At 43.9% G+C, this 21387-nt stretch overlaps 1 protein-coding gene across 1 annotated transcript in view; it reads left to right on the top strand.

Moving 5' to 3' along the window:
• The window catches only part of MARCHF3 (membrane associated ring-CH-type finger 3), a 137087-nt gene extending 115921 nt beyond the window's left edge, over positions 1-21166 (top strand). Inside the window, exons 4-5 of the mRNA XM_046666119.1 lie at positions 13588-13797; positions 20213-21166. Coding sequence (XP_046522075.1) covers positions 13588-13797; positions 20213-20371 — 369 coding nt within the window. The 3' untranslated portion in view covers positions 20372-21166. The remainder of the gene's footprint in view (positions 1-13587; positions 13798-20212) is intronic.
• The last annotated feature ends 221 nt before the right edge of the window (positions 21167-21387 follow it).

A 21387-nucleotide genomic window follows, 5' to 3' on the forward strand; every position in this document is an offset into this window, starting at 1 on the left:
CCAAGGGGATCTTTCAGTCTCAGATTTTTTAAACAGCTTTATTGAGGTATAATTCCCATACCATACAGTTCACTCATTTAGAGTGTACAATTCAGTGACATTTAGCATATTCACAGAGCTGTGTAATCATCACCACAATCAATTTTAGAACATTTTCATCACCCTAAAAGGAAACCTCACACACTTCAGCCTTCACTCTCCAGTCCTCCTGTCCTGGCCCCTGGCCCCTGGCCCCTCCCCCAGCCCTAGGCAACCACGGATCTATTTTATATCTCTGTGGATTTACCTACTCTGGACATTTCCTGTAAATGGAGCCCTACAGTATGGTGTCCTTTGTGACTGGCTTCCTTCACTTAGCAAAATGTTTGCAAGGTCTAGTCTCAGATTTTATAGAAAACGTATCTTAACCTTCCTTGCTATAATTTCATTTATTTTTGATTCCTTTTCGACATCCTATTCACCTTAATACACTGCTTCTCCTCCTACTCATTTACTGAGTCCTTACCCTGCATCACTGTTCTAGGCACTTGAACATTCTACTATTTGTATGTACGACCATCTCCATCTTAGAAAGGAGGAAACTGGCACAGAGATGTTGATGGTTTTTTCCCTTAAAAGTTTTGCTTTACCCTACCACAGTTTATGTGATGAAACCTTGTTCATTTTTTAGTCTTTTATTGTATAGAAATCATTTGTGCATTGATTTTTTTATATTGCCTGAATTTTGCCATCTTTGCTCAGGAAGAGTCCTTTTCTTCCTTAAGCCCATTAATTTAATTTGGTTGCATTCTTGATTCTGCTGCCCTACAACTATACAATTAATTTTTTTAATATCACATATTGTGCCCTAGGTTGATGTTTTTATAACCAAATTCTAGGAAGAAATGATGGATTCTCAGAAGGCAATCAAATCCTACTGCCCATATTCTTAAATTCATCAAACCTCAGAAACTTAACTGGACCAAGGTGTGTCTTAAGACAATTTAGGAAAATGCACTGGAACAGGGCTACTTCCCCTCAGAGGGGTTTGAGAATCTGATAAAAGCTTGAACTCTTACAGTGAATGTAGACAACTATATTGTACTATAATCATCAAACCTGCTAAGAGACTAGAACTTAATTATTCCAACCAATAAAAAGAAAGCATACCTAGGTACTGTGATAGAGGTGCCAAATATTGCTACAATTGCAGTCATATTACAAAAAATATATAAATGTATCAAATTAACTTATTGCACATCTTAAATTTACACAATGATGTGTGTCAAATATATTTGATTAAAAAAATCATGAAAAAAAAGCTTGAACTCTCTCCCCTGAAATGCGCAGACATCCAGTATTCAAATATAGTTTCAAAGAAGTCACAGGTTTTCTGAAGCCCTACACCCTAGGTCAAGGACCCCCCAGTCTAGAAAGATAGTTATGTAAACTGCAAAGGAACACATAGATTTTCCAAAAGTGTCTCCTGCACCCTTAAAATGTTGTAAACTTGAAAAGTAAGGAAAACTTCTCAACACTTTACTACAAATTCCCACCTCTGTGAGGAAGCCACATTATAATTCAGTGGGTACCACAACGGTGGATGTGATTTGCTGTCTTGAAGAGAGAGCTAGTGATTCAGTTATGCACATATACAGCACTGGGCTGGTTATTAACTTGGGTTCCTCCATGGTTGGCTTGGTTCTGCCTTGGGGACACATGCAGGGGCACATGTCTCAGGATCACTCAAGCTAAAAATGTATGTGTGTCTCCAGTTGGAGTAGAGTTTCCCACCGACAGCGCTGTGTTCATCCAGCCGGTCTCCTGCCTGCCCTTCTGTAAATGCCAGTCCCTGATGTCATGACCCATGTCATCTGAGCTATTGGCCCCACCCCTTGAGAATGTCTTCCCTGAAGACAGCTCCATGAGACCTGTAGCAAAAAGGTCCACAAACATTGAACATAATGTAGAGAAGTAATGCCAGCAAAATGGAAAACGTTGCCCTCCCCTTGTATAACACCATGGCTTATTTTGCCTGGTATTCTGATATTCTAGGCCCCATACGTAATAAAGGGTACCCAAAAAGGCTGGGGAGCAGTAAGAACACAGGGCTGGGTTGGCTTGGACAGAAAGAGGGAAACTTTAACCTAGATGTGAGGAGGCTAAGGAAGGGCATGTCTGAAATCTTGAAAACCATGAACAGCTTAGACAGTGTGAGCATGGAGTGCGTGACATGATCCAAATTACTTGAACGCTGGTGGGATCCCTTTGAAATTTGAGGAGGGAATTTCAGACAAAAATAAAGAGGTACCACCAGACACTGCAGCTCATGAACTGAAGCCATTGCCTCGAGGGGAGCCTTGAGAGACTCCAGATCCATTCATTGCTGGGATGTCTGCCAGGTCCTCCTAAATATTTGGGGTCCTTTCTGGCAGCAAAACGTTGGACTATAAGGACTATGAATCTAAAAGTTCCTCTATGCTCACAGTCCTTCCATCTAGCAGAGATTTTCGCCTTTCTGACTGTTCCCATTCTTGCTTACTTTGGAGTGTGTGGCCCTGGTGAGAACGTCTTTTATCCTGTTTTACACATGTCTCATAGTTCATTGAAATCCCTCCACCACACTCTGCTTGGATAGTTTTCATACGCACATTCTGGCTACATCTAAGGGATCCAGATTTTTAAATGTGGTCCCATTTTGAGGACCTGGTTTTGAATTTGATTTCTCCCTCTCTATTCTTTTGAACATCCCCAATTATCAAAATAGGAATTATTGTCCTTATTCACGTTATTCATCATATTCTCATTTTTTGTCCAATGTTCCACTTGGGGTTCTTACTTCATACAGTGTCCTGGCACCTTGTACCCCATGATCCTGTCCTTCTGCTGGAAGCAATTATTCAAAGCTTCAGAAACCTGGGCTCCAACAGCAGGCCAGTAGAGAGGGTGTTAGATGCGAGCAAATTTACCAACTGGGGGGCCAGGGGCCCTACAAGAGCCAAAATGAAGCAGCGCTTGGGACTGGGAGCTACTGTTTGTGTCCTGTTTGTAATAGACAACACAGTATGAATCCATTGTCTCCCAGAGTAAATCATTTCTGGTTTTGTCACTGTGCATTTCATTTATCAATTTCTTCCGGAAATTTCTGTTTTCTTGCTCTCCATCCTCTCTTGGTTGTTTATCTCCTCTTTTTCTGTTTCTGGCTTTATGTTGATCACATATGCCACATAATTCTGCAGCATCTTCTTATATTTCGGATAAGCAATCTCCATTTGGCTGTGATCACTTCTACACAGTGACGATCAAAAACAATTAGAGAGAAGTGATTCCCATGTTGCTTATACCTGAGGTTGCAAGTGAATATATAAAATTATTTTGACATCTAATCCTGCTATGCTGCAAATCTTTGGAAAACTTCAAACTATTGGTGTGAATGTGTGTAGCATTTGTTTAAATAATGCCAGAGCCAAATTATAATGTCCCAGACTCAAATATAATATTTATGGAGCGTTATAGCCCATTAATTGGCTTATTGGCCCAAGTCCTCCAAGGAGCATCACAGATCTCCAAGGTGTCCTTGAGTATGACTTATTCTTCAGCCAAATCACAGCTGTGAATGCCAGGCAACCAATAGGCCTGTGTCTGTGCCCCATGGCACAGCAGTTAAGTTCACACGTTCTACTACAGCAGCCTGGGGTTTGCGGGTTCGGATTCCGGCTGCGGACCTACACACCACTTGTCAAGCCATGCTGTGATAGGCGTCCCACATATAAAGTAGAGGAAGATGGGCACAGATGTTAGCTCAAGGCCAATCTTCCTCAGCAAAAAGAGGAGGATTGGCAGCAGATGTTAGCTGAGGGCTAATCTTCCTCAAAAAAAAAATTACTATATTTGATCAGAAGAGTCAGAGTGAATGTTCATGTGTATGTATGTATATGTTTCAGCTAAACTCATCTGATTTCTACCCAAAGCAATCCTCTGGTTTGGAAGGATTTATTTATTCAGCTAACATTTATCAAACACAAATTAAATATTTTAGGAAATGGGTATATAACTGTAGCCAGAAGAATGTCGTGTACTAATAGAGCTTACCTGCTAGGGAGAAAGACATAGAATAAACGAGTAAATAAATAAATTATTTCTGATCACGATAAAACGTTATAAAAGATAAAACAAGTTGTTGTGGTGAGGAATGACTGGGTGAGAGAATGTGTGGTGGTTTGTGACGGTCTTTGAAGAGGTGACATTCAAGCGGAGATGTGACCAATGGGAAGGAACCGGTGTGGAAAGAAGAGTTCCAGGCAGAAGGAACAGCCACTGCAAAGGCTCTGCAGCAGGCCAGTTCAGTATTTTCTGAAATAGGAAAAACACTGCGAGGAGCATTTTATGAGAGGTCAAAGGAACTAGATCCCTTGGCAGTCTGTTGTAAGCCTATGGATCCGGCTCAGGATCATGTTTTTAATTGATTAAGATAAAATACATAGGAATGCAAAGAAATCCATTTACATTACAATATAGCTATCAAAATATTTAAAAGACAAAGTAATGATATAAACTATAAGTTTATAAACTATAAGTTTATAGTTACATTTTGTGGCAGATCTAAAAACTAACTTTGAAGTAACACTATGTCAAGATATATGTTTACAGCTGTAATATGATAGAAAATATCTGTGCTTTCTATTGGTGACAAAGTCACAGGTACTGTTAGTACCACTGAGATTTCTGTATAACTCAACGAAATGCTAAATTTCAATTAGAGGTTGTGAAAATAAAGATGTGATTTATTTTTCCCCCATCTGAAAATCTCAGATCTCATGAATCCTATCCTCAGACGCCTTGGGGGTCTGTGGAGCCCGAGGTACACACACCTGGGCTACAGCACACAGGGCCTGTGGGCCACGGCAAGGCTGCAGACCGAGTGCGATGGGGAGCCACTGGGGGATTTTAAGCAAGAGAAGTCGTCTTGCTGCTTTATAGAAACAGGATTCGAGGATCACAGGAATAGAAGAGTGAGGAGGCCATTACATGGTTCAGGTGAAAGGTGAGGGTGGCTTGGAAAAGAGTAGAGGGACTAGAAAGAAAGAGAGATGTGAACGTTTTCAAGATGTATTCCAGAAGAGTGACAGGACCTGCTGATAGATGGATATGGGGCCAGGGGAATGAGGAGTGAATAAAGAGGGCGCTGAAGTTGTTTACGAGAGCCACCAGGTGTGGGTGTTGCCATGTACTGGTGTGAGACAACCTGGGAGACAAATCGGTTTGTGGGAGAGTTGGGGTGGCGGAGGTGAATCCAGTGTTCTACTGTGGACCTCAGAAAGTTTGAGATGTTTGTTACACAGATGGTGAGATACCCAAGAAGCAGCGGGATACACAAGCCTACAGCTCAGAAGAGTTGGGCTGAAGGATGACACGTATACTCTTTAGTAGAACCTGATGTTTTGAACAAGAGTGAGAACTTAAGACAACTAGAGAAGGTCTTTCACCACTCCCCTCAAAGCTGCACCTTCCTCACTCCTTTGAGGAAGACTGTCATTTTTCACTCCCCAAGAGTTGAAAGAGCTTGATAAAGGTCACACAGCATTTGGGGGAGCCAAGGGGATGCAGCTGGAAGCAGTGTCCCATCTCCCGCTTCCTAGCCCATGTTTTATCCCTTCATCCATTGTAGGAGCGAACAAAAATTAGGATCAAGATATTCTGTAGTGCTAAAGCAAGCAGAAGGAAAGAGCTGAAAGGACAGTAGGCTAGAGATTTCAAATACTGGCTTCTCTACCATGTAACCTTGACCAAGTACTTAACCTCGCTGGGCTTTAATGTCCCAGTTCAGAATGGGAATAATAACACCACCTGGTGTTATTAAATTCAGTAAAAATATCTGGCACACAATAGGCACTCAGTACATGTTTTTGATTGAACTAGAGTTGTGTAATTTTTAAATGGACATTTGGTATTGTCTTTTTCTCATATATTTCAAGGTAGTTTTCTTCTAGGAAAAAAGATAGTAATTGTGACTAAAACAGTACAAAGGACCTTGAATAATTTTCTGGGTTTCTCATGCTATTTCATGATCTCTGGAAAAATAGATGGTATCCCACAGTTATTTACATCTTAGAAAAAAAGCTTGAATGGAAACTACAAGTTTGTCACCCTGTACCAACAAAACAATGCGTAGGTATTTCTCTTGGAAACCTAAAAAAAGCGATACATAAGGAATGCTATCTCTAGTCTAGAAAGTTAAAAGCAGTGAACTTGATGACATGATGTTTACACGCCAACAAAGTTTCTCCTTACCAATTGATTTAATTAGTCTAACTAATGCTGTAAGAGCATTTCTGGTCGGGCTACCAGCACCTGAGAGGTTTTTCATTCATTTTCATTAAGCAGCTACTATGGTCCAGCACTGTTCTTGGATTGAGGCATTCAAAAATGAACAGCCATCATGGAGCTCTCATTGAAGTGGGGAGCAAAAAATAAACAAGTAAACAGACAAATAAATAAACAGCATCATTTCAGAGAGTGTTGCGTGCTCTGTAGAAAACAGAGCCAAGTGATGTTGGCAGGTACAAGGAGTGTTTTCAATGAGAAGGTACCAATTGAGCTGAGACCTAAATGATGAGAAGGAGCCAACCGTGCAAGAATATGGCAAGGCCTGTTCCCCGTATGGAAACAGCCACATGTAAGGATTGGAAATGAAGGGGGAGAAGCAGTAGGAGATGCAGGGATGAGGTCAGGTCTTCTTACAGTCCCAGGTAAAGAGTTTGGCCTTTATTCTAACCACTGGAGAGTTTTAAGCAAAGGAGCAAAATGATCTGATTCACATTTTTAACAAGGTCACTGGGACTGTTGTTTTGGAACTGGACTATAGGGTGGCCAGAATGGAAGCAGGGAAACTGTTGCCTCCCAAAGAGGAGACAATGATGGCCCAGGGATAGTAGCAGTGGAAATGGAGAGAAGTGCAGATTCCAGATGTATGCTGAAGGGAGTGCCAATAGGACTTACCGAAGGGCTGGATGTTTGGGGGAAAACACAGAAAGGAAACAGGATGACTGAGCGACTGGGTGGATGGTGGTGTCATTTACTGATATGGAGACTTGGAGGAAAAAAAGGGTGGTGAGGTAAGTGCTAAATCAAGAGTGCTGTTCCGGACAGATGAAGTTGGAGTGTCTATTAGTCATCTACGTGGAGATGTTGAGTGGGCTGTTGAATATGCACATCTGGAGGTTTGGAGAGAGGCCAAAGCTAGAGACTGACATTTCAGGGTCATGAGCAAATCCTCCATAAAGTTTTCATTTGCAGTGCACTGCTGCCAGCCTGGTTTGGTGGATGTCTGGAGCAAGCATCTCCTGAGCTCCTCTGGGTCAGAATTTCCTTCTGTGCTACTTCAACAGTCCTGGAAATTCACTGACAGACTGTGGAGTTCAGGGATTTAAAACACTGGTAGGAGTTTATTTGTTTGTTTTTGTTCTCTGCTATGTTTCGAGTTCATTGAAATGCATGATTTTTAGGTTTCATCTTCAATTTTAAATCATGCAAAGGACCTGTCACATATCACCTAATCACCGCACTGCCCCTTTCACATTGCGCAGGCCAGCAAGACAGCTTAGCGTAGGATGTGTCGTGCTTGGAATAAGACTCATCCCAAGAAAGGCAAGCCCTTGGTTAATAACTCTGCTGAGTGTCAGATTAACTGGACACACTCAGACAGATAAACCCAAGTGAGTAAACATCGTGAGACCATGCCTTTTTTTTTTCTGCTCCATAAATTTTTTACGGTTCTATCAGTTATCCCTTCTATCAGTTTCTTTCATTCTCGTGATGTTTCTCATTAAGAAGATTCATGGGGAAGGTGGTAATCGATCAGAACTATTAGCCACCAGAGTGTAATCTGGTTCTAGTACAAACTGACCTCCGCGATGTCCTGTCTACCTTGGGAATTTAAGCTGATTAACTCAGAGCCTGGGAGGCAGAATCTAATGTCCTGTAGCACTGCCTCCCCTTCACCCCTACCCACCAGTAAGGGATTTAAGAGATTGACGCTGTAATTAGATCCGAACCCACAGTTAACCCACCTTGAAAGTAACCACTAGTGCCTGGCTCACGTCGGATGTGCATTTACAGCCAGTGAATGATGCTGTGTCCCTGGCAGTGGAATGCTGCCCTAATTCCCTCTGCTTTCTCAGGCTCTACGCTGCTGATCACAGTGAGGGTTTCTGTTTTGTTTAGCTGGTTGGTTGGTTGGTTTTTGTACCTATTTGCAAGAGTAGCCCAATCTTATGGTTTAGGCACAAGTTAGTGATTGGAATGAGATCACCACAGGAAAATAGGCAGCTCACTGCCAGGCCTTCAGTAGCACGATCTCTGTCTGCTTTATGTTTCTGATGCAACCAGAGAAAAACAGGCAGGAAGGGTGCCCTGGGCTGCCCACAGATCCCCTGGCCGCCATATGGGTGGGCTGCCAAGTTGAAAGATGCCATACAAATTAGTATTCTCAGTCATTGACCTCCGTTTTTAAAATACAGCTAACCTCCCCCGACAATGTAAGCTGAGGACCAAGGTTAAACTAAAGACTCTTCAAGAATGATATTTTAGCTGCAAAAGCCACCCACAAGGCAGGATGAATTAATTGGTATCTCAAACCAAGGGAACCATAAGTAAGTATTCCTTTTTCGCACTGATAAGAATGGTTAAGTTGTGAGCCTCTCTTCCCTGCTTCATGCCCCCCTTTTTATTTTTAACTGAAAAATGATGATATAGGGGTGGGCCCCATGGGCTAGTGGTTAAGTTCGGTGCGCTCCATTTTGGCAGCCTGGATTTGGTTCCCAGGCATGGACCTACACTGCTTGTTGGTGGCCATGCTGTGGTGGTGACCCACATACAAAATAGAGGAAGATTGGCACGAATGTTAGCTCAGGGTGAATCTTCTTCAGCAGAAAAAAAGATTCTATAATAGAGTGGTTAGGAGCATAGTCTTTGGAGATAGACTACATGGATCAAAGCCAAGGCCAATCTTCTACAAGTTATCTAACTTCTCTGTGCCTCAGTTTCCCTATCTGTAAAATGGTGGTGATAATAATGATACCTCTTTCAAAGATTATTGAAGAGAGAATCATTTACTACATGTAGCTTATAAGACAGAAGGCAGTGCTGGGCATTCCATAGGGTCTGAGTAAACATAAGCTACTGTCATTCATTCGACATTGTGAGTGTTGAATGTGCTACATGCCAGTGATGTAAAGATAAGGGCCCACCTCAGGTCAGGTGGGAAGACAGACACACAAACCTGCCATTCTGCCTCAGCCTGCTCTTTATTGAATGTTTGGGATGTGAAGATACTGCTACAGAATAGGTATAATACTCTATGTATAATAAGTATAACTGATAAGAGAGGCAGAAGACATATAAGAGCAGGAATGTAATTGAACAATAATTGAGATCAACCTTTTGTCTATTATGAATTAGGCCAAAAGGCATGATAATGTAGCTGAGATTAAGCATGCGGAAAATGGACCTCATTGTGGCTTGGTAAAAGAGTTAACATAGAAGAGAACAGCAGCCTCAGAATATTTTATAAAATTACCATGATAACATCCTGGCCAGCCAACCATTCAGCTACCTGATGTATCAATAAAACAGCAGGACTTACCATATCCCACCTAGCTGAAATTTGCAAAAAATCTAGTGGATGCACATCACACGCACATGCACACACACACACATGGGCACGCACACACACAAATGCCATTTGGTGCAGAAAGAAAATGTAAATATGGAAAACAAGGAACAGAAAAGTGAGGCTGGTTTGCATCCCACTTCTAACACCCACCTGCTATCTATCCTTAGGTGAGTGATTACACTCTCTGCTCCCCAGTGTCTGCATCTGTAAAATGGGGATAATGTTAGCACCTGCTTCACAGGGTTACTATGAAGACTCATTGAGATAGTGCCTCATAAACTCCAAATTTCCAGCACTGAGCTTGCCCCAGCCATAGCTCAGTAGTAGTTTTTTCACTGCTATAGTTTGCTATGCTCTAGCTAGACACCTCCCTCCCCTGACTCCCTCGTCTCTGCCTGTCTCAGTGTGTGTGTGTGTATCTGTCTCTCTCGATGTTTTTGCACAGCTAATATATACATATATATTTCCACAGGTAATCCATCATCATTTTAGAAAAACAAGAAAATACATACAAAAAGGAAAAAATTAAAGACCACTCATGATTCCACCACCAAAAATAGCCACTATTTTGCTGGGTATCCTTCTCATCTTTGTCTATGTAAATCCACTACGTCTATGTAAATATAAATGTCTATGTGTATGTAAATACACCATTACATATAAAGGATCACATTCTGTCCAGTAGAATTCTTTTCCTGCTCAGTAATATATCATGTCAGTAAATATAAAATGTACATTATCATTTGAAATTATATATCATATTCTATTTTACATAAATTCCATAATTTATTTAGACAGTCCCCTTTTGCTGGAAAATTGAGCTGTAATCACACTTTCTCTGTAATAAACTCTGCTTACATAAATATCCTGTATCAACCCATTTGGATACTTTGGCAGGGGTTCTTACCGGGGCTCAGGGCAATTTTTTCTCAGCAACAGTTTGTTACCACTGCTCTTGTTCATGGGGCCTGCATTTGTGTAAGAGATAAATAACACTTGAAGTTCTGAAGAAGTCACAGATTTTAACATCATAGTACCCATTTAGAGACCTTCATACCTAAATATGACTCAGCAGCAAACAACACAAAGAGTAAGCTGAGCCAAAAATATATATGTAGCGTTAATAAGGAGTGGACTCCAGGTATCGGGTGATCACGGACATATAAAATGACCTGGAAATTTTTTAGGAATGTAGATCAGAGAATAATTAGGAAATAGGAAACTGGGAACAAGCAATAGTAATTTCTAGTTTGCCTTTGCAGTTTATTTTACATCAGACAGAGATAAGTAGTGATTCATAATTACCTCCTCCCGTACCTGAGTCATTTTATTGGGTAATGTCAAGGGCCACATAAATAATTAAAGTACTAAATTCTTTTTAATAAAATGTATCCAGAATTTCCAAACAAAAGAAATTGAGGGAAATCTCAGCCAATGAGGTCAGCTTGTCTGTGCACATCTGTCACGTATTTATCGAGAACTTCCTCTGTTCCAACAAGTGGGGAGTACAGAGGAAAGCAGGTCGGGCTTCCCCGTCTGGCTCCAGGGAAGCAGGGAGTGAGGTGGCTGCATTTGGGGCACCATTGTTTAAGAATCAGGATTTCTAAATGTCTTGCAATTTTAATTTTCAAATATTTCGCTGATAGGACATCTAAACAAGAGTGGAAAGATCCTGACCCTCTTCTCAGTTCAACCCCTGAACCCCCTGGGACAGTCATTTAACCCTGCTGAGCCTCTGTAAAATTGGAATAATAATGGCTGATTTCTCCTCTCCACTTCAGAGCAACATTCCCAGGATTTAGGCAAGAAATGTTAATTAATAAGAACTCTGAATTTCTTTGAAGCTGCTGAGATGTCTAGGGTGGCACGACAACACGCGCCAGGGTTAATACCGTTTGCACGTGATCATTTTGGTGTTTATATTAAATTTTTATAATGCTGTATTTACATTCACAGACAAGTCAACTGCCCATTATCTAGTTTTTGGTATTTATACAGGTCTATTTCTGAGCTGAGGTTGACTTCTTTCAGCACCTCAGCCCATTGTTAAGGTGGGTTGTTCCTGGAAAGTGGGATGTCTGGCATTCCAGGTCATTGATATCTGCCTCAGGCAAGCATTGGAGGATGGGCATCTCCCAGAGAGCATTCTTCTGTGCCTTTTTCCTTCCCTCTCTTCTGCACACTCCTTGAGGCTTTTGCAGCCTTATACTGCTCTTTCCTCAGCTTGCTTGCCCTCTTTGCAGCTCTTCAGTCTCTTCCTTCTGCCCTTGAGCATGGCCTTCCCTTCTCTCCTGTCAGTTCCACCCATTCTTGTCTTCCATGTCATAGTCCATTCCCTCTCACCAATGGTTTGTGGGAATTGCTGCCCCGGCCACTTGGGGTGTCTGCTCAGCAGCCCACAGTGCTCCCGTTTGGCATGCCACCCCACAGCCCTGCTAAGCCCATTCGTTGGTGGGACAAGATGGAAGACAGAGTCAGCCAGTGTCTCTCCCCACCCCCACTCATCTGTGTTTGACCCCACTCCTCTGGACTCCTCGGCCTCTGTCATTACTACATGGGATAGTGAGATGGGAATGTCAAATTATTTGGGGACATGTGTCAGTGCTAATCTGAAGAAAAGCCAAAAGGCCTCATTCCCACTATTACTGACACCACTACGTAAGCATGACTTTTCCTAGAATGGATTATGGAAAACATTTAAGCAGGCATTCAGCAATTCTCCAAGTGGGAGGACAACAACCCTGTTTCCTCTCCTCTAGTCTTTCAACAAGCACGAAGTTTTCCCCATCCTTTTTGGGGTTGGCCCAGTCAAGATGGTAGCACAATTAAGATGTCAGAGAGGGTCCTAAGTAGGAGGGTCCTAAGTAGGAGGTTCAGGGTCCTAAAACATGAGGGTGGAGTCATTACTGAGTTCATGGAGTCAGGTGTGTCTCATTCTATGTGGGGGCATCTTCAAGACCCTCAACCTCAGTGATTGACTAGAAGGACACACGAAAGCTCTTATACTCATGGTTACAATTTATTACTGCAAAAGGACACAGGTGAAAATCAGCACAGGGAAAAGGTGCATGGGCAAAGTCCAGGAGAAACCAGGCACAAGCTACCAGGTGTCCCCTCCCAGTGATGATGCACAGATGTGCTTAATTTTTCCAGCAGCAATTTGTGACAACACGTGCAAAGTGTTATCAACCAGGAAAGCTCTCTGTGCTTTGGTGTCCAAATTGTTTATTGGGGTCAGTCACAAGGTATGCAGCACCTGCATGACTGACCCCAGCTACTCAGACTCCAACCCCCCAGGGCAAAAACAGGTGATCAGCTGAAATCACATTTTGGCATAAACTCTTTGATCACACTGGTACCATGTGACCTTGTGACCACACAAAAACTCAGTTATCGGGCAGAATATTACAAGGACTCAGAACTCATCTCTTAGGAGCCAGTCTTGAAACCTGCTGTTTCTTGGGAACCTGCAGGATTTGAGCAACCCAAGCCTACTGAGTTAACCCTTTCCTGCACATATTTCCAGAGGCAAGACCCTGGAAGGCTTTGGCCACATAACAGAACTTCTTGCACCTCAACTGTTACCTTCCAAAGATAACATCCTCTCTACCTTTCACATACGATCATTGTGATTCATAATAGTCACCACTGAATTATTTTCAGAAATAGCAAGCTATCTACAGCAAGGACACTTTTAATATTATTATTTATTATTATCATAATTGCTATTGTGATATTATGTTATTGTCATAATCACTGTTATTCAGGGGCGGGGACATGGGAATGAGCCCCTAATGCTTCCTTGTGATTTCAGAACCAGTCAGAAGTACCTTTCCCCAGATTCTGAAGACAAAGTCACCTTCAGAGTAGTGTCTCCACTCCACACTGGTATTTAACCTTTTCCTTGTTTTTCTCTGTCTCCCTTTCCCTGGCAGTGGCTCAGAAACCCAGGCCCCCAGCATGAGAAGCGGACTCTGTTTGGAGACATGGTGTGCTTCTTGTTCATAACTCCCCTGGCCACCATCTCGGGCTGGCTCTGCCTGCGGGGCGCCGTGGACCACCTGCACTTTAGTAGTCGGCTCGAAGCCGTCGGACTGATTGCACTTACTGTCGCACTCTTCACTATTTACCTCTTTTGGACACTAGTAAGTATGGCCAGTGGCCCGGGGTTCAGGCCAGCTGGAGCTGGCAGCCCCACAGCTGGCACAGCCTTCCCTCTTGTCTGTAGCACATCTCACCTGCCCCGTAGAAGACAGACCTTCAAATGCTGGCGAGAGCGTGTGGTTTGGTTTATTACTGCATGTGAGTGTCCGTGCGTGTGTACATGTGTGTGCACTGCTGGGAAGAGCAGGTCAAGTCCAGGAAAACCCCACTCCTGAGAGCCCATCAGTCAAAGACACACTCCCCCCGGACATTTCTCTCCTCCAGGAGTCTAGGACTCCCTCTCTTAGGAGGCATGGGGTTTGCTTTCTCTTGTTTATGTTCCTCACTTTTGCTGGGATTGTGGTGTATTATGAATGATGCACTTGGCCGCTGCTGTCTGCACAGATCATGAATCCTCCTGCTGGTTCTTTTCTCCTGACATCCTGACACAGCCTAAAGTCTTTGTTGGACGTGGAGCTGCACTTTGCGTGATGATTATTCTGTGCGTTGGGATATTGACTCTACTGCCCATAAAAACACTCATTTATCTAGCTAAGAGGCCGCCACCAAAGAAAAACCATTTCACAATAAGTATTCCTGCTGCACACGAGAAAGGATTTTTAAACATCTCTGTTTTTTCATCCTTTTAACTCGTGAAGTAAGTTGATGGCTCGGGCACCCGTTGGCAGTACCCAGAAGTGCACCACGTGGTCCCTCTCTCTGTGCAGGTTTGGGACCTGCAGGGAAGAACGTCACTATCTTCCAGAATAGTTTCAGAAAGCAGGCCCCCTGCTTCCTGGTGTTACTCTCCCGTGCCTGCTGGCTTCTAATCTGAGCACGTTCCATTGTTACTCAATATGTGTTTCCTGTCTCAAGTGTACATTCCCATATCCCATAACTCAGGGTCAACATGGGGCAGCCTCTAGCACTCACAACTCCTCCCTTCCGCTGTCCTCCACACCCCGTCCCACCAGCTGCCATTCCTACGACCCTGAGCACAACCCTCTGCTCATTTCCGGCTCCTTCATGGCGCGGCTCTCCCAGCTCTGTCCCTCCCCGCGGGTGAGAGCGTTCAGACGGTAAATGGGGGAGATACTTCAGTCTCAGTAACGGGGACATGACTCGAGCCTTGGTAAATAGGGAGTGTTCTGATGCTGCAGACTTTATCCGAGTTTTCTAGCTCATTTAGGCATTTGTTCCCAGCCTAATGAAGCCCCCAAGCAAAACTATTATTGCCTCCTTTAAAAGTCTAAGCTTCCAAAATGTGTCCTGATTCCTTGGGAGTCAAGCAGTGAAACTGACTCCGAAGTCACAAGGACACTGTGATGAGAAGAGGGTTCGAAATAAGACATTAAGTGGCCTCCGTAGCACTGTCTAACTCCCTGTCGAGTGCGCCACCTTGGGAGAGTCATTGTACTTCTCTGACCCTCAGTGTCCTCATCTGTGAAGTGGGGGTGATAGTAAAACCCATCTTGCCAACTTCCCCGGGTGCTAGGAGATTGAGGTGACAAAGTACACAGGAAAGTACTTTGGAAAATAATCCAGTGACGTTTTTACCATGTTTAGAGTTTACTAGGCTGTGATTTTTCTTAGAGAGTTCCTAAGATGAAGATGTAGACCTAAATACTGGGCTTTCAAATCATTTCAAGGCCTTTCTGAAAACCTGCTTTGTAAAGCAAACACTTACCTAACAAGAAAGAAATAAAAGGGAATGAGGAGGGGGAGCAGAAAAAAGAAAGGAAAAAAAGAAAGAAAAAGATTACCTAGAGAAGAATGGATGTCACCCTGTTTCATCTCCATTTCAGGTGAAAGGAAGGTCTGGGTGGGAAAGGTACGTGGAGTCGGCTCTTCCAGGAGAGGGAGAATATACTTCACTCTGGAAATGTTCCAAGAGGCCGTGCTGCATAGGGAAAAGCACGTGCATTTAGAATCTAAAGGCCCTGTGTTCAAACTCAAGATTTAGCATCCTAATAGCTGTGTAACTTCAAACAGGGTACTTAACCTCTCTGATCATCCTTCCTTTTTATTAAAAGTGATTGATAACCCCTGGGTCAATGGGCTGTTGTGAGGATTAGGTGAGATAACATCAGTAACATATATCAGAGCACCCAGCAGAGGCACCAATTTTTCGAGTTTTGTAATGATGGCTTCCCTGCTCCTCCAGCTCCCACCGCCCCCTCTCCCCCACTGCCCTCTATAAAATGCAAAGCAGCTAGAGAGAAAGAAAGGCATTTGTCCCCTTTGACTGGTGTGAAGAACGTGCTGCAACGGTGTCAGCTCAGCAATAGGTAACCGAATCTAGACTAACTCCTTCCCAGATAAATGCTGTGCTGAGCGGCCCTGGCAAGAGCCATAATTCAGAAGCTGACAGCACTTGGAAACTGCCCTCCAGCAGAAACCCACTGTAAACAAGCTGTCAAGCTTAAGGAGAATATGCTGTGAAAATGTCTTAGATAAACAAACACGGTGTCAGTCCCAGCCTGGCTCCTCAGACGAGCCTTTTTGGAAGGGCCTTGCTGGGCGCTGTGAAGAGGGACACGCACCCACGCTGCACACCTGAGAGTGCCTTTGGAGTTCCTTGCCAGCTCACGTGGCCATGAGGCCCCGTCTTGACACAAACTTGGGAGTTCTGCCTTCTGGAACCTGCTATGCGAAAACTCAAGCATCTAAGAACCAGGAAGCCAAGGCCTCAGCCAACTCCACTCTGTGAGCTCAGGGGAGAGGTGCCCCAGAAACATCACTGTTCATGTCACAAACCATTTGAAGTCCACCCACAGGCACCAAGAGAGCTAGAGGAGAACTGAGTCCACCCCACGCATTAAGAGACTGTCCACAGTGGAATTCGTTTTAGTCCCAGTTCAGAGGTGCAAGAATGGAGGCCACAGGGCAGTGACCCACAGGAAGTCCTTCCTTTCACTGTGTCACTGCAACCAGTACCCAGCACAGAACTTGGGTTAAATCACAGAACAAAATGCATGAACGATCCGGTTCCTCCAGCTGACTCCCAGTCCCATGGCTTAATCATGTAAATTCTCATTATCAAGGGGAGAAACCTCCAAGAGAACACTGTCCTCGAGGTCCACTGTGGGCTGGTTTAGACACACCCGGGCAGCCTGAGGGTGTCCAGTGTGATCCCGTGCAGGGCATTTCTCTGGGTTGATTTACGCCCACACAGTCCTTTTCTCTTCCCTGGTGCAATCAGGGATCAGAGAGCTGGGCCCATTTCAGGGAAGGCAACTCACAAAGCCCCGGCCCCATCAATATGCTTGGGTAGCACCATAACCTCCAGAGAGGAAGGGCAGAATAAAATTACATAATGAGAAGATTTCCCAAAGCCTACCTTGACTTTACAGCAAACCTTGGGCCACAGCCTGCCACCTCTCTGATGGGGAGAAGAGAATGCTAATATATTCTAGCCCTCCTTGTGCCACCCATGTCACCACAACTCTGTATAGACCTTGCCCATGATAGGAGGTTAATAAATATCCTTGGATGAATAAATGAATACACTTCAAGAAATCCATCCCAGAAGGAATAGTAATTTTAAAATAGTGGCCTTGTGCTCTTTATTCCTTCTCTCCTTAAAACCTTGGAAATTTAGGAAATAGCTAAATGAAGTTCCCAACGTTACTATTGCTATAGCTTCTTTTTGGTTTATGTTGTCTGTTTTTTCTCACTGCCTCTTTATTTCTCTAAATCAAACCTCCTTTTTTTCTCTTCTGTCCTGTGGCGGAGAGGGAGTGACTTGGAGCTCCCAGCTCCTAGCATTAACCCAGGCCACTTCCAAACCGTGGTCCCTTCTGCCTTCTGCCCAACTTCCTTTCTTTTCCCTGATAAGGAGTCATCTTCATATGATACTTTCTTCATATTGATTGAATTTGCCTGCAGACTGTAGTGGGTAATAGCAATTAAGATAGATTAATGCATAATAAGATCTCATTTATTTGTCTGAACAAGTGAGCTGATTTTTGTGTTTTCTGGCCAAGTCATTGACCCCCTGTGTTCCTTGAAGCAAGGCTTCTTGGGCCTGGATCTATGTGAAAATCACCTGGGGATCTTGTTAAAATGCAGGCTCTGATTCCTTAGGTCTGGGTGGAGCCCAAAATTCTGATTTTCTAACAAGCTCCCAGGGGGTGCAGCCTGTCCTGGCCCAGAGCCACACTGACAGCAAGAGAAATAGCCCAACCTCCCCCATCCTCCCCACCACCCCCCAGTTTCTGGTATCTTAGGAGGAGTGTCACAAAATTATCACCTCCTTTCCCATATTTAACACATCAAAAATTTCAGGCCAAGAACACTAACGTGTGTGTGTGTGTGTGTGTGTGTGTGTGTGTGTGTGTGTGTGAGGCACTGTGCTAAGTGCTTTTTATGCATTATCTCAGACATCATTATTCATTTTGCAAACGAGGAAACTGAAGCTTAGAGACAACCCCTCCAGGGTCCCAGAGCCACTGAGTGGAGGATGGGGATTCAGCCCCATGTGCCTGGCCCCAGCGCTCGTGGGCTGCTCCCTTCGCTGTGGAAGAAAGTGCTGCCTCCATGCGCCCACAGCTACCTCTCTGCTTACTGACGCTGAGCATGACAGCTCTTTAACGTCGTGGGTGAAGGGCCCCTCGATTTGCAATCCAGCTTTTCTGTAGTATTTCCAGATTCCAGACTTCTTGTACTGACAGAGCTCTTCATTAGTAATTGTCTATGTTCTACCTCTTCCTACCCTCGGCCCTGAACAGCAGGCTCTCCAACCTGCTGCTCTTACATTCATGAGTAGCACCAAGCAGCAGCAGGACAGAATAGATATAAGAGAATAAAGCTTAAAAAAAAGGGAAAGAAAATAACCCTGATCCACTTCAGCGTGTTCAGGGCCTTTTGGAGAAAAGCACATCTGCGTGAGTTTAAAAGCTTGTATTTTCATACCCAGATCTCTCTGGCACTCAGCCCTTGGCATCTGCGTTCTAGCCTCAGAAATTTGAGTGAGCAGCCTTGAATTTTATGATCTGGCCCTGAAGACTAACAAGCCCTTTCTGATCAAGGGCCTACACTCTTCTCCATTTCTAGAAACACTGAGCCCAAATCCCTGGACAGCCTACTCTCTGACCACCGTGGACCTTGTACTGGGATCAACACACCCCACTCACCCCAGATGGTTAAACAGCCCTTAACTGGATAATTTGTCACCCTAAGCTCATGGGCACCTTCCATCCCAGCACTTACCTAGTCTCCTGGATGCACTCAAACTGGAACCTACCCCATTTTTAAAGGCAGTTTGTACATCTTCAAAAGTACAGACTCTTTGAATTTCCCGGGCAGCCCATCAATGCTTTATGACAGCCTTCTCCAAAACAAACCACAGATGTAAGTGTCTCATTCCAGTGTATTTACATGAGAAGCAAGCACTTTTGGGGCACAGTTATGTCACAATTGACAATAGGTTTACTGTTGTATATTATGTAAGAGAGGCCTCCGTCTGAAGCAGAGTTGCAATCAGAAAGTGTAGGATACTTATTCACTCATCCATTCACTCAGCAAACTTCTGAGCAACTTCCTAAGTGCCAGACCCTGGGATAGGTTCTGGGCATGCAAAGATGAATATGACACAAGCCCTGCTCTCGAAGCTTCTAGTGCAGAGGGAGAGAGAAACAAGGACGCTGATATACAGGACACTTGATGCTATGCTGAGATAGGCACAGGGCGCTGCAGGTGCCCTTGTAAGTTGCACCTAACCCAGCCTGAGGTTCAAGAAGAACTTATCAGGGGAGTTGGTGCCCATGCTGAAGCTTCCCCCCTGGAAACCATAGAATGCTGGAGCTGGAGGCAATTGGGGATCACTCGTCGAGGCCACCAAGTACAGTTGTACAGGTTGTCCACAGCACAGTATCAAGAGTACCCTTCCTATCATAGTCATTGTAAATGGGGTCCTTTGAGTTGTAGAGCATCCAGCCTGCAAGAGGTGCATGAAGGCCTAGCATCCCTCTCATTTAATAGAGAGGAACCACGGGGACCAGAAAGCACATTGCACAGGTCCCACAGCTGGACAAGGGCTGGCACTGAACCCACTCTGCCCTCCGCCTTCAGCCAACCTTCTTCACAACTTTGGGGCCCAAACATCACTCCCATGAAAATAAATGCAAACTCAGAAGGAGCCTCATTTCCACTCATACCCTGATTTTACCCAATATGAGGAGGAATGAAGGAAGCCACAGGGGCTCCCTTCCCCCGGTCCACACGCAGGGCTCTCGGCTTGGTGCCCAATCTCCCAACACTCAACTGCTTGCTAGAGCAGCTTTGCCCAGGGTTCTCCCCCCACCTTACTGCTGCCAGCTGTTTGGAGCTGTTTTAAATGACATATTTGTTTCTTGGATTGATTATCAGCTTCTGCTTATCTGAAACCTTCCCTTATTTTTCCTCTCCTAAACCCAGGTGTCATTTAGGTACCACTGTCGATTGTACAACGAATGGCGTCGGACCAATCAGAGGGTGATTCTCCTCATTCCAAAGTCTGTCAACGTCCCTTCCAACCAGCAGTCCTTGCTGGGCCTCCATTCTGCCAAGAGGAACTCAAAGGAGACAATTGTTTGATATTCGTGTGATTGGTTGGTTGGTTGACTCGTTGTTTGGGGTTTGGAAGTTTCTGCACTGGGGCCATGGACTGAGCCACCCCAAACCCTTCCTTAAGCCTGTGGCTCTGAGAACATCCAGAGCCGCGTTAGCACACCGTCCCGCACAACGAGCTCCGCCAGAAGGAAGCAAATGCTCTTTGACTTCAGATCATGGATGCTGCAATCATATGATATTTGCTAAGCTGCCAAACATGTTTATTTAGCAGATACTGTATGGAATTTTCTGAACACCTCTTTAACCTATGAGGAAGGTTGTCCTGCTAAGGATGCAATTCAATTCTTCCTTTTTTATTACTATTTCAAATATATATATATATATATATATTAAACTTAGATGATAATCAAAATTGAAAAGCCAATGTTAAAACTGGTTTCTTGGTTTGGATGGGTTGTGTTTGGGTTAGTTTATTTGTTTTCTGGTTCCTACTGTACATTCTTTGGGGTATTTGATAGCCTGAGTGGTCTTTTTCATCTCTTTTATGTCTCTTACTCAAGGGGACAGCATAACAACTGCAGAACAAGTCATATTTGGAGGATGTTTTGTACTAAACTTCATTTAACTATTCAGTTTTTAAAGGAGAAAAAAACAAAAGGCGTGGCAGCTCTCCCCACAGTGAGCTGTTTATTTAAATTTCATTAAGGAGAAAAAAAAAATTACAGTGAGAAGCACGCTCCTTTCAACCTGTTTGGTACTGACAGCTGATAGAAGCTATTTTCTAATAATAAATATCCAGTGTGTGAAAGACAAACCCCACTGATTGCAATCCTTTTTTTTTCAATCATAAAACCTGTGAAGTTTCCCAAAGTAGATTTTAAAAAAAAGGGGGGGAAAGCAAAAAGGGTTGGTGTTCTTGCTCCCATCTCATTGAGGACCCATCTTAATTCTGCATTCACAATGAATTGGAGGATCAGTACACATTTCTAGGAACTCCAGACCTGTTTTGCATATCAATTAGCATTTCCATTGCTCTGTTG

The sequence above is a fragment of the Equus quagga genome, chromosome 7, assembly GCF_021613505.1.
Source record: "Equus quagga isolate Etosha38 chromosome 7, UCLA_HA_Equagga_1.0, whole genome shotgun sequence".
Classification (NCBI taxonomy): Eukaryota; Metazoa; Chordata; class Mammalia; order Perissodactyla; family Equidae; genus Equus; species Equus quagga.